Genomic DNA, 16,753 nt, shown 5'->3' with positions numbered 1-16,753 from the left:
ATCCCTTAGGCTCTTTAGGGACTTTGTTTTGGATATTCTTCACACACCTACTTAGAAGCAGAAAACTATTTTTACAGCAGGTGGCGCCAGAGGTTAGTACTGACCGAGGAAGACTGAAATTGACTCTCCTCAGGGAAACTGGAGTTGTAGCTCCCCAGTGGGAAAGTGATTTCAGACACCATTTGGGACTCACTTTCCATAATAAATTCTCTTTTGAGCTGTGTGGACTAGTCAGTCTTCTTCTTCTTAAGCAAACTCACAATCACTTGGCATACTAACCCTGAAGAGTCGTGAGAAGATTATATAGTTGGAATGGTACTAGGTTTGAGCTGTGGTTAGCTACAAATGTGTGTATCCAACAGCATGCAGTAGAGTACCTTACTGATACTCTGTTATTTGCTTTTTCAGGTTTTAAAGCCATTTCATTTTTTTAAAAAAGAGTATATTCCAGTAATTAAAAAAAAAAAAAAACCAAAAACTCCCTCAAAACTATGACATTCTGGTTAACTTTGTTTTAAAAAAAATTTTTTTGTTGCATTTTTGGGGAGGGCATTTGGGGTTAAGTGACTTGCCCAAGGTCACAAGGCTAGTTTTTTTTTGGGGGGGGGGGTGTTACCGTGTTTCCCCGATAATAAGACCTATCCCAAAAATAAGCCCTCCCCTTACTGTGTAAGATTCCTCTAAAATAAGCCATCCCCCGAAAATAAGCCCTATTGAGATTGCTACTGTAGTGAAGGTGATCCCCTGTGCTACACGCTACATTACGGTACCCTCTGTATGCACCTTCCCCCCTCTCCCCCCCAGTGAAACGCATGCCGCGCTCCGAGCTGCATCCAATCAGAACTGCAGCAGTGAGCGCGTCATCCTGTTCTTCCCCAGTGATTTGCTTATTGAATAAAGGTACATTTTTTTGTTCACATTTACCTGTTTATTAAAATTGCTGTCAATGTTCATTAAAATAAGCCCTCCCCTGAAAATAAGCCCTCTGGTGTTTTTCTGTCCAAAAAAATTAATAAGACAGTGTCTTATTATTGGGGAAACACGGTAAGTGTCTGAGGTTGGATTTGAACTCAGCTCCTCCTGACTCCAGGGCTGGTAATCTACTCACTGAACCCCTAGCTGCCCCTGTTTTTTAACTTTCTGTTACCTCAGTAGAGCTTTGCATTTAGTCTCTGTTAATTTAGATTTATTATGCTTTCATATAGGTTCCTCTTTTACAATTCATCAAGCTCTTTTCATATTACCAAGACTAAAATTAGCCTGGCAAAAAGGCAGGCAGTTTATCTTCATTCAGTATTAGTAATTCTTTTCTAAAAGTCTTTTTTTTCTAAAGCCTATTTAGAACTTTTTATATTTGATAGCTAAAAGAAATAAGAAGGTAATGCTTCTGAAGTGTATTGTACATGATGGGAGGATGGATTTCATTACTCTTCATCCATTTTTTCCTTTTCTTTAGTTCATAAGCAGTAGACTTATATTTCTGTGTCCTTCACCATAGCCTTATCAGATCTTTGAATTTCAGACATTTTGTATGGATTAAAAGCTTTTATAGACAGGGCACAGGAAGTGACATAGGTTGCCAAAGTGGATGCTCTGGAATGCCACTTTACAGATTTTTGTTGGCTTTTTGCTTTAGAGAAGGATTCCCAAAGCATTGGTATAGGGGAAAGTTATTTGATCCTTCTGGTATTAACTTTTAAAGCATTTGGCATGTCTTCTCATGAAGCTGAAGGTCACACTTTATCTAGCCATTCAATATGATTTCAACTTTGATCCTTATTTTTTAACTGAATCTAAAAATGGACAGTATCTTAAATCCCATCTTAAAGTTATTTGACCCCAAATATGTAGCATTTACAGTACCTTATCCTAGGCTATTCTTTGGAATTACTCCTTTAAACCACTGATTTTCTTCTGTTATTGGTATCCTTGGTGCCTATCAAAGATAGACTCCTATCTCATGCCATTGGGACACCAAAATTACCACAAGTGATTTACTTCCCACCTAGAATTACAGTTGCCTTCAAATGCCAGATAGCACCAAATTACTAATGTATTTCTTTTCAGACTGCAGCTTTGTCTTTGGAGTAGCTGTCCTATAAAAAAGTGAGATTGACTCTTTGGTAGAATGGGATATGACCTTCCTCTTTCCTACTTGTCCTTTGCAGCCGAGACTGTTGTGATTGTTCTACAGGAAGTGACCCCTGTGGCCTGCTGGTTCTCATGTGTGCTGATTGCTGTCCTTGGCTCCCAGTGGCCCTTTTTCTTGTGATACTGCAGTCCCAACAGAGAAGATCTTGAGGGACATATGTTTGTCATGATGACCCAAGCAGTTTTGTGAACAGACAGGAAGGTGTAGCAGTCGTTTGAAGCCATGAGGACAGGGAAATGCATTTTCTTTTAATCTGTGTTTGATTTGAAGGGCAATAAAAGGGATGAGGTCAGAGATGTGGGGCTTCGAGTTATGAAAGTCCTTGAAGGTCGACAGCCTGAGGGACAGAGCTTAAGATACCTCCTGCCTGTCTTGTCAAAGGTCATTACGCTCTCACCAAAAGTCCTCAAGGAAGGTAAAAATGGGCTCTCTGTGTGGTGATGCTTTTCCTTCAATAATTTTTTGGTGCTAGTTACCGTAGCATAAAAGAGAGGAAAGCTGTTATGTGTTTTGAACGCTTTTAAAGAAAAGTCTGAGTTATCAAATATGCATACAGAGCACCAAAGAATGTACATTGTGGTGAATGTATTAGAAGACTGTATTTACAGTCTTTTTCATCTTGTGTGATTTTAAGGGAAGGGTGTGAAAATTCAGAAAAGGTTGATTATAATATGATTGAAATAGTTGTTTTTCTTCTGAGAACAGTTTTAACAGGTTTTGGTTTATCTCATAAATCTCTGTTTAGGATGAAATTTTTATGTAACTGATAGATTTCCTCTATTTTTCTTTCCTCCGCCCTCAACCCTGGTAGACCAGATAAATTTCCTCAACAAAAGGCTAATTGATTGGCTTCGTTATGCAAGTATCCAGCAGGGAGTTGCACAGACATCCGGAGGCTTCTTCTCCAATCCCTGGGCAAGACAGGTAGGTCATGGTGCTTTCAGAGTCAAGATGTCTGATCATCGAATAACCATGGGAACCATTCTCTTGTGTCCCTTCGTGAGGCCCTGAGCCTGGGGTGCCTAGGATAGCTTAATTTTATTAAATTAAAATTTTTAGCTTTTTAAACTGATAGAGATTATACTGCTCCATCTTCTTTTTCCAATGTTCTAGAGTTGATGTATCTACTATCACTGGGCCTCAGTAGCCTAGAGGAATAAAATGCTCATTACAACTCTGGATTGTAGGTTTTTTTTTAATTTACAGTTTCGAGTTCCAAATTCTCTCCTTCCTCTCCCTCTTCCCTGGGATGGTAAGCAGTCAAATATAGTTTATACATGTGCAGTTATGTAAAATGTATCAATATTAGTCATTTTGTACAAGAAGATTCAAATAAAAGAAAGTGAAACATAGCATGCTTCAGTCTGTGTTTAATCAGTTATCACTTCTTTTTCTGGAGGTGGATAGTATGCTTCATCATTAGTCCTTTAGGACTGTCTTAGATCATTGTATTGCTGAGAATAGCTAAGTCATTCATAATTCTTCACCAAACAATATTGCTGTTTCTGTGTACATGAGAGTGTGGTTCTGGTCCTGCACTGTCCCAAACTTCTTGTGCTATGGCTCAGGATTTTACTGCTGGCTTTCACTGGACTTTAGTACTTGGGCTTCCCTTCTGCCTAATACTTGTGTGGGGTGGGGAGAATCTCTGTGTTGGCCTCCCCTGGGTGTGGGGTTTAGCTGCTGGCCTACTCTAGGGATGGGGCCTTGCTGCTGTTGGGTTGCTGTGCTAACAGTCTTTCTGGTGACTGGACCTTTCTAGCTGGACTGGTAAGCTGCTTCCTTGCGCCTAGGCCAATTCTGATATGCTTTCCTGTTTGTTTGGAGGGGAATTTGTCAGGGCCTCAGAGGGTTCCCACCTTATTCCACCATCTTGGCATCTGAAATCCTGGATTGTATTTTAAATTTCTACTAATGACACGATTTTTTTTTTGGCTCTGGACCTAAAGGCCAATACCCGCTATCATAATTATTCTAGTTGGAAGGCAGTTCATAAATATTGTTTTTCTTATCCTTACCTAGAAGATGGATAACCAATGAGTCTGCATTAACAATAAGAATGAGGAAAAAGATAGAAACAAAATTTCTTCCTTGCACAACTGAAGATTGTTTGTTACTCCCATTCTTGCTTTCGTGTTGCTCTAGGGTTATGCATCCTCAGACATCTTTATGTCTGTTAGCATGTAATCGTTCAGATGCTACTTGAGTTTCTCTTAGCTGAACTCTTTGCTCCTCACATTGACCGCCTAACCAGGAATGCCACTTGGCAGATTTTGTGACTTCCTCTCTCTTTTCTTTGTGTCCTACAGCCTGGCCCTGTCACTGAGGTAGATGGTACAGTCGCCACAGACTTCTTCACTGTACTTTCAGTAGGCCAGCACTACACGGAAGATCAGTGGTTGAATGTGCAGGCCTTCTCTATGTTGCGTAAATGGCTGCTATATAGTGGGAATGATGGAACAGATAGTCCAGATTCAGGTACTGGCCTTGGGAGTCCTCAGCAGAGGCCTGCTATTGATATCAGACTTTAAAAGAAAGAAAATTTGCATCATTGATGATCTCTCATGTGGTTAACATTTGGTAGCTTCTCCCAAAAGATGAGTAAAATAGCATTTGTTTGGGACTGGAGGGTATCCGCAGTTTGCAGTACTGGCCTTAATGAAGCGACACTGGTTGAAGATGTTTTGTACTCTGTAGTATGTAGCACCAGCCTTTGGATCCAGTGGTTCAAGTTTGGGATAAAACTTGAACCCTGCTATTGGGCCAAGGCTTCATGAAGAATGTCAGAAATGTCGTATGGTCAGAGGAGGAGACACAAAGGTGGCTTCTTTTTGTGTTTGGTGATTGTGACAGTCACTGAAGTCTTTTGAAAACTTGATAGATCTTATTTTTCTTTTTGCCTCATTAGTTTCCATGTGTTACCTCTTTATGTTTGTAGTTTGTTATTTCCCTGGCTGAGGATATGAGTGGAATCTGTCACTAATACTGAGGCATCTGTGTTCTTTTCTTCCCAGCAGAAGATAAATCAGAGCTAGAGGGTTCTATTATGTCTATGGTCTCTGCTACCTCTACCTCTAGTCGCCTACTTCCCCCAAAGGAGCGCCTTCGAGAGAATGCCTTTGAGTACTGCCAGAGACTCATTGAGCAGAGTAATCGGAGTGAGTTGTGTTTTCTCTGGTTTTCATGTTTTCAGACAGTCTTCCCTAATGAAACATTAAAGTTTATAACCTCTTTGGAACTTGGAACTTTGTCCATGGAGAGCTTCCTAGGGGTCATACTTTTGGACTGGATTTTAAATCTGATGATTCTCCACAAGTCAGGTATTAGGGGAAGCAAATTATTTTAGTGATGGATATGTCATTAAAGCTGGTCAAAGGATATCTTATCACCTTGTAGCTATAATGATTCTGTTACATGTGGGGCCCATAAAGAACACTGTACTGAAAAGAAACATAACCAGTGTTCTTAAGATGCCTAGTATTTCAGAAGCCTCTAAAGCAAGGATATAGAAACATCTTCAGGGAGATACACTCTTTACATTTAGATGGACATGTGTGTTCCTTTTTAACAAGTAGACGGGGATAGGAGAGGAACTCTACTTATTGATGACAGTGCACTGCAGAGGTTTGGTTTTGTTTTTTTAGAGAAAATAAATTAATAATCCCAAGGGACAAAGAGAGTCCCCATAACTGTGGTTAATGGATTTTGTTTCCTATCTTCCCTTGAGTCCTACTCCTGATTCTTTCTAGGAAACCACTTATGTGAAGTGTGGCACAAGAGTTGTCATTGTCCCCAGACTCCATAATTTCCTGTCTTTACCACATGTCTTTCAACTTACAGCTTCTATAAGAGGCTATGTATTAGAAGGTTTAAAAAATTTAGGATGAATTTTTATATTTTAATCATTTAGCATACCAAGAGCTGAGAGTCTCCATTCATTGAACAGTTAATGCTCTCATTTTCCATGAACGATTTAGAGGAAGTAAATGAGCTTAATTTGTTCCTTTCAATCAGGAGCCCTGAAGAAACCAGACTGTGAGTTGCAAAAAGCTGTAAGTATCCTTAAAGGTGGGTAGGGTCAGGGAGGGGAGACTAAAGTCATGCTTGTTCTGCTCTAATGAGAGTCCTCTGTTTTTATGCAGTGTCTGGTTGAAGCTGTAATTATATTGGATCTACTCTGTAGGCAGGATTCCTCCCTCATCTACCGGACTCTCTCTTGTCTAAAGACCTTACATGGGCGGCTTTGTGGAGACCTGGCTTACGTTCGAGCACTGTTACCAGTTGCCCAGTTCTTCCTGAATCACAGTGAGATATTTTGCTTTTATTTTTTGCTTTTTGGAGGGGGAAGGCAGGGTAGTTGGGGTTAAGCAACTTGCCCAAGGTTACACAGCTAATAATTGTTGTTTTTTTCTTTTTTTTTTAAAGCAATCGGGGTTAAGTAATTTGCTCAAGGTTACACGGCCAGTTATTATTTCTGGATGTGGTGCTGAGTATCTGAGCCCGGATTTGATCCAGGTCATCCCAACACTGGAGCCGGTGCTCTTACTCGCTGAGCCACCTGGCCGCCCCTAAGCAATCGGGGTTAAGTAATTTGCTCAAGGTTACACGGCCAGTTATTATTTCTGGGTGTGGTGCTGAGTGTCTGAGCCCGGGATTCGATCTCCAGGTCATCCTGACACTGGAGCCGGTGCTCTTACTGCTGTGCTACCTGGCTGCCCCTACAGCTAATATATGTTAAGTGTCTGAGGCCTGATTTGAACTCAGGTCCTCCTGACTTCAGGGTCGGTGCTCTATTCGCTATGCCACCTATGCCACCTAGCTCTTCTTTTTTATCTAATTGTGTAGAGCTTTGTTCAGGAGGGCTAACCCATGGCTTTTCAGAGCTTCATATTGTCCTTTGAAGTAGGCATGAAGAAAAATTGCCATTGTGTATTACACGTTGTGAATTGCCGTTATAGTAAGATAAAAAATGCATCCTTAGAACAGCCTAAAATAATAGGTTGAGACAAGAATCAACCAGCAATGAAGAAAATGTTTTTATAGGAATGGAATTTTTCAAATCTATATTAAACATTCTTTTAGAATGGTGCATTCTGAATCCTTTCCTTGATCACATTGGTCAGTCTTAGTGTAGGCTCAGATTGTTGAACCCTCTCATCTGCCTTGGCCCCATTTCTTTAAACTGTTAGAGTCCTTATCTTCTTGATTACTTCAGCTGCTTCTCTTATCTTGAGATTGATAAGGCTCAGGGCACTGAAACAATCCTGTAGAGACCTTAATTTCCCAAAAAATGTGGTGGGAACAAACCTTGACTTGTATTCTTATCCTATCCATAGGACTGACTCACTCTGTCCTTTAGTATTAGACATTTATTAAGCATTTACTATATGCCAGGTGATGGGGGTACAAAGAAAAAATGTAAACAGTCCTTGCCACCCAAGAGTTTATATTCTATTTGAGCAGAGAATAAGTACTTACATAGGTAAATACAAAACAGGTACAGGATGATTTTTGAGAAAAGAAAGTACTAGCAGTAGCTGGTGGGGTGGTACATGGGGAGGGGAGGCCAGGAAAGGCCTCATGAGATGATCAGGAGATAAGCCTTGAAGGAGACTAGGAATTCTGGGAGGTAGAAGTGAGGATACATTTCAGGCATGGGAAATGACTACTACAAAATTGTCTTTTTTTTTTTTTTTTGGAGGGGGAAGGCAGGGCAATGGGGTTAAGTGACTTGCCCAAGGTCACACAGCTAGTAAGTGTCTGAGGCCACATTTGAACTCAGGTCCTCTTGACTCCAGTACTGGTGCTCTATTTGCTGTGCCATCTAGCTGCCCCACTACTACAGAATTATAGAGACAGGATGTGGGCTGGTAAAAAGGCCAAACTGACTGCACCACGCCATCTCTGTGGCTTTGAGGCTGTGTTCTATCTAAGGTGTATTCTGTTTTTAGAATTTTAGAGTTAGAATTAGAAGGGACCAGAGAGATCATTCTAATTTCCTCATTTTACAGATGAGGAAACTGAGGCCTAGAGAAAACAACCACCAAAATGAACATCCTACTGCCTACTGGGCCAGAAGCCCCTTTACTGTGAAGAACAGGGAACATTTAACATATTCAGCTCTCACCAGCTGCATATAGCAGATCAATATATAGTGACATCTCCTGTTTTAAGTACAGTGGATTTGAAAATGCTGATGTTGCCAGAGTGAAGAATGATTTCCAGAATTTTCAGATACTTCAGTTCCCTTAGAAAAACAGAAAATACCCTTCTTGCCTCTTTATTAAGTTTAAAATGAAAAGTTGTCCTTGCGTGTAATATTGGACCTTCTTAATTTCAGAGATATTACAGTGGCGCTGCTTTTTTCTGTAACCCTCTCATGTATGTACTTCTTTCCTACCACACTGGCCAGTCTTCCACAAGCTAAGGCAATCAAGATGTAACCGTTTTGTAACTGGGGTTCATCAGGATCGTCCCTAGACAGTACATAGAGAATTGTAAACTAGATGTTAGAGCTGGAAGGAGCCTTAGAACACTGCTCAGCCCAGCCCACTCATTCCAATACAGAGGCACAGACTGAGGCCCAGAAAAGTGAAATGATTGTCAGAGGGTAATAGCTGATAAGCAGCCATGAGAGGGCGACGTGCCCGGAATCACCACTTGCTCTGATGTGTTCTCCCAGGTGAAGCAGCAGCAGTTGATTCAGAAGCAGCTTATCAGCATTTGTTTACCAATATCCCTTCAGAGTTATTCCACAACTCAGTGCTGGCCTTTGAGTTCATCCAGTTCTGCAGGGAAAACATCCACTTTTTCAATGGAAACCTCAGCATCTTCAAGTTAAGCTTCCCAAACCTCTTCAAGGTATGCTGATGTGTTCTGATCCCCCTTTGTTGAGCCAGGACCTACAAAGAACAGGAAGATTTGGGGGCTAAACCAAATGTGTAAGTTCCACTATTATCCTAAATGAGCTTTTATAGGTGACATGTGTGATGGTTATAGTTTCGAAGTAGGTAAGTATTCTGAATGTATGTTTATAAACTTGGGTGACCAGGACCCTGTTTTAAATCATTCTTATCCAGAGTCCATGTCTAAGTTGAGAGATGATTCATTCTGCAGAATGAATAATTTGAATAGAAAACTTCCTTAATGTATTTAAAATATAAACTGTGTGCATAATTCTTCTGTGTTTTAGAGAAGTATACCTGTATAACCTTTTTGTACCCACTTAGCTCATATGTATTTTCACTAAGATTTTTTCCACCTTAGTGGCAATGAATGGAGGCCCATTTTTTAGCTATAGCTGGAGTGGTTGAGTGACTTACTGAAGTCATCCAGTCAGTCAGTGGTATGCCAGACTACCACCATATTTATAAGTCCTAATGATTTCATTTTCTGGATGAGACTAGAACTGTGAATGTTCATCACATGCTAAAAATCCCAGCCAGTCTTGTTCTCTTCTCCTAGTTCCTGGCATGGAACAGTGCATCTCTGATCTCCGAATTTGTGGATATTCTTCCTGTTTTCATTGATGCCAGTACAGCCATTGAGATGCTCCATGGCCTCCTCGACTTGCCATGCTTGACTGCTGCCCTAGACCTGTATCTTAGGTGAGTCCAGATCTCTGCTTCCTTGTTTCAGGTGAAATTTCCACTGTCTTTACTTTACCCACAGTAAGAACGACCCAGAAAAATGATCTGATGACAGCTAGAGGACTTTTAGGTTGGACTAGCCTCCCTTGCTGTTGCTGCCTTATAAAGCTTGGGCTTTGGGTTTCTTTCAATGAAGTTGGACTTTTTCTTCTGCTTTGTTTTTGTGGATTATTACTGCTGGGGCAGGTGAGATTGTTGCTGCTTTAGGGACTAGCATTTTAGCCACTTACGCAGAACAGTTGGTTAGAATCACCTGCTGCTGCCTCAGCAAATACGGGGCACAGGAATTGTGACAGTTGGGTTGACTGAAGGCAGATTTGCTGTTCAGTAGCCCCTGCATGCAAGCCACTCATTAAATTGATAGTGCTGTATCACCTCTTAATTCAACAAGCTGCAATATTTAGTAAGCATATACTATGTGTGAGGCATTATGCTGAGGATACAGACAAAAACAAAGCAGTCTCTGCTCTCAGAGAGCCATGGGGGGTGGGGAATGAACCCCGAGTGCACATGGGGACTCAAGACACTTAGCTGTGTGACCTTGGATAAGTCCCTTAACCTCTCAACCTGTCTTCTCTGTAAAATGAGGATGATGATTGCTGTGAGAATCAAATGAGATAACATGAGGTCCTTTGTAAGACTTTCAGTCCTATGTAAATGGGTCATTAGAGATCTTCACAGTGAGGGGCTACTGATATGGAGCTAGTGCTCAGGAGAGAAATGAGGGGTAGACATATAGATTTGAGAGTCAATGAAATATCTTGTGATGGAGGCCCAGAGCACATGCACTTCTGCAAAGAAGGTGGTGGGACGCAGGTGATAGTTCAGCAAAGGTGGGAGGAGAGAGTAACCAAACGGCTGGTGAGGTCCGGAAGGCCGTAAGAACCAGTCAAGAGTTGTTGGGGTTTGCAGAGCGGTGGCGTCATGCAACGGGATGAGCCCTCAGACATTCTGAATTCAGATCTCACCGCCCCATGCCTCCTGTGTGACTTGGGGCAGGTCATTGACCCTGTCTGCTTCTCAGTTTCCTCATCTATAAAATGAGAAGCTTGCACTAGTTCTAGGTCTAGCCCTATCATCCTGCCATCACTGGTAGCTTTGAAGAGACCTGTTTCCATTGTTGATGAGGTCAGAAACCACACCGCAGAGTTGAAAAGTGAGTGAGATTTTCCAGGTAGAGGCAGCCAGTGGGCTCAGTGGGTGGAATGCTGGGCCTGGGGTCAGGAAGACCTGGGTGTGAATTCGACCTCACACACTACTCAGCTGTAAAATGGGGATGGTAACAGCACCTGCCTAGCAGACTGTTGTGAGGATGAGATAACATTCGTAAAGTGTCTGGCACATTGTAGGCACCGTATAAATGCGTATTCCCTTATTCTCTTCCTCCAAGATGAGAAAGCAAAAGCAGAGCGGATGTTAAAAGGTAGGAGGCATAGAACTGGGGAGGGTCTCATGATGAATCACTTCGTTTTTCTTAGTAAAACACGAGAGGATTGGGGAAATGGTGGTGTAGGAGGCTCAAGGAGAGAAGATTTGGAATAGACACACCAGGGTCCTAATAAAAGGATTGCCCTGTAGCAGCGAGGGCTCAGTTGGAATCGTATAAAATAGCTCTGCAGAGTATCTAGTCAGCACTGTTGTGTTGTGCCTCTAGGGGCCTGGCAGCTTTTGAGTAGGAAAGGAGGAGGGTGGGGGGTTATCTAGGGTCAGGACATGGAAAGGAATGAGTAATAATAATAGAACTACAAGTAGGCAAGGAATTTGAGGGCAGAAGACAGATAAAGTCAATCTGGTTTTAACTATTGCATGAAGACTATAAAGAGAGGACTATAAGGCCAGAGCAGGTAATGAGTAGGGAGTTGCAGTGAGAATGAATGATGTGATCCTCCAACCATAGAGAGTGAAGTCTCCAAGAGAGATCCTTTTAAAACAGTTCCAGTAATGACTCCCCCAAATTCAGGCAAGTGAAGAAGTCATAACATCAGTCTTCATCCTCTTCTCTGGGATTTGGGTGTTTTGGTGATTAGGTCATCATCTCCTACAGCTGAGAAGCCTCTCTGGGATCCTACCCTAAAGCCCAGCAGCTGCTTGGACGGCTTCCGAGATCCTCACTACCAGGCTCTCTTTCAGTACCTGCTGCGCACAAAAGCCAGGGGGATTATCAAGGGGTAAGACTGGCTATCTGGCTCATTTACAGTGGTGAGAACATTCTTAGGGATTGCAACGATGGTAGGGCCTTTCTCACTTGCTGTGTCAAAAAGGCTGGGACACATGAGGTTTAGGAAAATCAGTGCAAAAGAAAATTTTATCAGGGCTGCAGGACTAATATCTAAGGAGACACATTTATTGTGGGGTGTCAAGGAAGGTTTCCCTAGTGAAAGTTGACTGAAATGTCTGTTTTCTATGGTAATGAGAAAAAAAAAATCAAGATGATCTAAAAATGTTTTAAACTAACCTCCTATATAAGCAGCAGAATTCACTTTTTTCCTTTGAGCTTACCTGGATAATCCCCAAATTAGACCATCAGCCCCTTTTAATTCTTGTGAATATACATTTCCTAAAAGATGTAAGTGCAAGTCTGTGGGGAACACTGGTTTGGCATGGAGCTAGTGTTGAATTCTGACTCACCCATTATTGCAGGTCTGATATTGATTACTGTTCACAGGTTGACTCCACTCCATCAGCTACTGAAGCCCATGGCCAGTTGTTCGCGAGTTGTGCAGTGTGCAGAGGCTGTCCCTGTTTTAATACAGCTTTTCTTTGCGGTGGTGACTGAGGTAAGTCTCTTCTCAGTTTTTCTCTTCACTCCTATGGCAGCCATATTAACTTTCCTTCTTAGAAACTTTCAGTGGCTTCTTATTACTAAGGAATCTGGATTTCTTCTCCTGGCATTCAGGACCCTTCACAATGCAGTTTTAGTCTGCCTGCTCCTCCGTGCTGTAGTCTCAGCAAATTGGGCTCGCTGGTTTCCCACACATAACTTTGCAGTGCAGTTTTTGTATGCTTGTCTGATTCTCTAATAAATCTGATTTATTAGATGGTAATCTTTTGGGAGGCAGGAACTGCCTTTCCTTTCTTTGCAGTTAGCATCCCAGTTTCCCCCTCCATATTGTAGAGGAATCAAAGGATGAAGCAGACATTTTAAGTATGGGTTGGTTTTTATAAGTTACTACAGGACAGGGACTGTGTCACGTACCTTGTTTAGTTGTTTGCAGGTGTTCATTGTGGCAATATTTAACTTCAGTTTGCAGATAGGACACTGATAAACCAGCTGGTAGTGCTACTGTTGGAAAGAAGCGATTTGCTTTTTGATGTTCCACAATTTAAAGCTGCTATCCACAGGTAGGTGTCTCCTTTTGTCTCCTTGCCACCTTCTTTGGCATTCTGTCCTTGACCTTTTTGCATTTGCAGAGCTTATTCCTTCCAGAGAGTTCAGCTATCCCTCTTTCCTAGATGTTTCTGTGTAGTTCTGATTTCACATTGCTTCCTACTCCACTTGGATTAGTATCTCAAACCCCTCATCTATCCATTCTCAACTTCTCCATTCCTATTAATGGTACTTCCATTATTCCCATTTTCTAGGCAAGCAAGTTTCGAATGTTAACACCACCAATTCCTTCAAGCCTTCACCTTCATCGCCTTTTTTCTTGGGTTTGTCTCCCCTTCGGTCACCATTCCAGCAACTGAAAACTAAAGGACTTTTTCTTTCATGCCCTGGCAATAGCCCAATTTCTCTTTCTTTACTTCATACCAGTTCTGGAATTAAAATCATTGTTATATCCTCTTTGCAGGAAACCACAGTAATTTCTTGCCTTAAAGAGCAAGTCTAAACTTTTTTGTGCTGGCATTCTGGATCTTGCCTAATTTTATATCTTAGTATTCTCTGGCAAAAACCTGTTTCTATCAGTTGATCTCATAGTCCTTTTCACATATACCATGATAATTCATGTCTGTGCCTTTTTCTTCATACTGAGTCTGGTATCAGGATACTGCAGTAGAAAGGCAAATTTTAGAATTTTTCACGAAGCACAGCCCATTCACGTATTGAACAATAGCTTGATCTAGAAAGCCAAGATGGACGTGGCCTCACATCACATGAGACACTTCCATCACTGCAGTCTCAGTAAACGTTACTCTTGTTTCTGCAGAAGCAGACTGGTGTCTGAGAGAAAGAACTGTCAGTTATTTTATGTTTAATATGCAACTGGGATGACTAGTTATAATTCAGAAATTCTGTAAGAAAGACCCCCTCTCTTAACAGGCTATTGGAGAATAATGTGCAAAATGACCCAGAGGTCCTAAGGATCTAGTTTGTAACCATGTTTTGGATTTTGAATCAACCTTCCCAGAGTCTGAGTAGCCCACTTCATTCCCACCTTCTCCCTCGCAAATCTAGAAAATTCCTTTGTTCGTTCTTGTTTTGCACCTTCACATATTCATGGATTAAGCTGGGGGGGGGAGGGGGAGGAATACATAACCATAGAACTTGAGTATTGCCTTTTCTACTTTCTTTTTTTTTTTTTTAAAGCAATAGGGGTTAAGTAACTTGCTCAAGGTTATATGGCCAGTTATTTCTGGGTGTGGTGCTGAGTATCTGAGTCCGAATTTGATCCAGGACATCCCAGCACTGGAGCCGGGGCTCTTACTCGCTGAGCCACCTGGCTGCCCCTTGCCTTTTCTACTTTCATTTTTTAAAAAATTCATCATATAAAACCAGGTATATTTTCTTTAGTCGCGAAGGCAGGACAGAAAGTAATAGGGGAAAAACCACCACAGGTGGGTGGTTATATGATAGTACATTGTATTACACAGAATTATAACATGTATCATACATAATATATTATCATGGAAAATTACCTATTGGTCCATGGCAAATGTTCTTTGCCTAGAGCCTATTTTATGGAGCATGATATTAACCTGAATAGATGTCTATTGATTGTGTAACCACCTCTTCCCTGACAGAGTAATGAGTTCCCAGCTTCTGGTCTTGTGTAAACTACATCCTTCTCTTGTAGTTGAGCTGTCTAAGGAACTCCTGGAGTTCACAGGGACCATCAGCAATATTCACAGCAAGGAGAACATATTCACCAATGTGGTAAATAACATGCTTTGCTTTATCACTGTATTTGCCAGATAGCATTCTGGGGTATTTTGAGAAAATATAGCCCATGTGGACAGGGTGTCTTAGAACCAAGGTTACTCATAATGGCTTTCTGTGTTTGGTTAAAGGTCTGGGCAATTGGAGAATACCTGTCTGTGCTCTATGACAGACGGTGCACTGTCGAGCTGATCAACAAATTCTTTGAAGCCTTGGAGGCCTTGCTGTTTGAAATTACCCAGTTTCGCCCTTCTGCTATACTTCCCAAGTGCTGTCCACGAGTAATCACAGTTCTCATGACCACGTTGACCAAACTAGTCTCTCGGAGCCAAGATTTGATTCCTAGGTACATCATTAGAAAGTGGGAAGAAGAAATGTTAAGGTTTTTTGGGAAATGGTTTGTATGGTAAAGAAGCTAAAGTTAACTGTTCCTTCACCAAAATTATGTCTTAGATCCTATCTGCTCTGTGCCTTGATGACCTCCAGAGTGCCATGAATAACTTAGTTGTTTATTCAGTTTCTCTGAACCAAATCTGCTTTCGCAAGCAAGGTGCATCTCCTTAGACTGGACCCTAAAACAGAGGCTGTTGGGAAATAAGGAGAGTTTAACCCAGACTCCCCCATTAATTCATTGCATGATATTAGGCACAATCTTTCTTGGCCTGAATGAAAGGGTTTTACAATGAGTTTAAAAGCCCCTTTCGGTTCTTATACTATAATTCTGTAATCTCTTTATTTTTTTCAGGGTTTTCTTGTTCCTGTCCAAGGTGAGATCCTTTGCTGAGAGTCCTGCTATGATCTCTGTGTATAGTAAGGAAGACAGAGAGACTATCCTGACTAGGGCCACCGAGTTGATGAACTTACTGAAAATGCCAAGCGTGGCTCAGTTTGTCCTGACACCATCTGTAGAGGTGTCTAACCCACGTTACCACCTTGACACAAATACCTCCTTGCCTCTGGCTCTGAGGATGGTCAGCCAGCTAGTAGAGAAGGAGGCTGGCCTTCTGCCAGGGAGAGACGCCAGTGTGACCCAGTGCACATCGGGAGACTTAGAGCCCCAGGCTTGTATTTAGCTAAGTTCCTAAGTATTAATGGCAAGAGGTAAATCCAATGGGAAGACGTGACAGAAATGTGAATGTAAGGAGGTACACATTATGGTTCTCCTCTCAAGCCATAAGTGTTCTACTTCTATGCCCTTTCCTATTATGACTACATTGTGAGCAGTGCTGTTTTAAACAGACCTCAGTTTTGGACTGGATGATTGAAATGGTGCTGTATTCTCACTGGGGTTGGAGATGGATTTTCATAGAATCAGGGACTGTGGATCTACTTACACGTCTAGGGAGACACCCAGCAGACTCCTTGGGCAAGACTATAGTTGTCTGTTCAGCACTGTATGTAGTAGTCTTCTCCAGTTGGTGAGAGTGTAGAGAAGCCTTTTATCGCTTGGTTTTGACACATGAAATTACAGTTTACTTTTGTTCCCTGAGTAAAATCAGTTTTCTTTGCAGTTATTTTCTAAGCATATTAAAGTAGGTATTTTATTATATCCACTTTTCCACTTAAATCTTTAAATATAATACTCTTAAACAAATATGCACCATTTAGTATTGTTACTTTGTCAGATAAATACATAAAAAGATGTACAGTATTAACAAGAATGAAGAAATAAATTTCTTGCTGGTGGAGACATTTCAGGAATTCCCCCCTCCTATTTATATTAATAGAACATTTGATTTTAATAAACAAAAATTGTATACCCCCTTTTGGAGAGATTGAGATTCAAGAATTCAATGAAGCATCTGAATAAAGGAAAAGAGATAATTTTCTGCACTCACTCTAATTGTGTTGGTA

At 41.4% G+C, this 16,753-nt stretch overlaps 1 protein-coding gene across 2 annotated transcripts in view; it reads left to right on the top strand.

Moving 5' to 3' along the window:
• AP5Z1 (adaptor related protein complex 5 subunit zeta 1) overlaps positions 1 to 16,737 on the top strand; it is a 25,600-nt gene extending 8,863 nt beyond the window's left edge. The window contains exons 4-17 of one of the 2 annotated variants that reach the window (XM_069084765.1): positions 2,423 to 2,567; positions 2,964 to 3,076; positions 4,462 to 4,630; positions 5,170 to 5,310; positions 6,167 to 6,204; positions 6,295 to 6,457; positions 8,835 to 9,013; positions 9,617 to 9,759; positions 11,829 to 11,969; positions 12,467 to 12,578; positions 13,046 to 13,143; positions 14,764 to 14,896; positions 15,031 to 15,245; positions 15,645 to 16,737. In XM_069084765.1, the coding sequence (XP_068940866.1) occupies positions 2,423 to 2,567; positions 2,964 to 3,076; positions 4,462 to 4,630; positions 5,170 to 5,310; positions 6,167 to 6,204; positions 6,295 to 6,457; positions 8,835 to 9,013; positions 9,617 to 9,759; positions 11,829 to 11,969; positions 12,467 to 12,578; positions 13,046 to 13,143; positions 14,764 to 14,896; positions 15,031 to 15,245; positions 15,645 to 15,972 (2,118 nt within the window). In that variant the 3' untranslated portion in view covers positions 15,973 to 16,737. Of the gene's footprint in view, positions 1 to 2,422; positions 2,568 to 2,963; positions 3,077 to 4,461; positions 4,631 to 5,166; positions 5,311 to 6,166; positions 6,205 to 6,294; positions 6,458 to 8,834; positions 9,014 to 9,616; positions 9,760 to 11,828; positions 11,970 to 12,466; positions 12,579 to 13,045; positions 13,144 to 14,763; positions 14,897 to 15,030; positions 15,246 to 15,644 lie in introns of both variants that reach the window. The other variant, XM_069084764.1, reaches the window with a different exon arrangement.
• Positions 16,738 to 16,753: the final 16 nt, after the last annotated feature.

This window comes from Petaurus breviceps, unplaced genomic scaffold (genome assembly GCF_028583685.1).
Source record: "Petaurus breviceps papuanus isolate PSGF00001 unplaced genomic scaffold, PetGlider_PUasm1.0 175, whole genome shotgun sequence".
NCBI classification, from domain to species: domain Eukaryota; kingdom Metazoa; phylum Chordata; class Mammalia; order Diprotodontia; family Petauridae; genus Petaurus; species Petaurus breviceps.
This window is presented reverse-complemented; position numbering and strand designations above follow the sequence as displayed.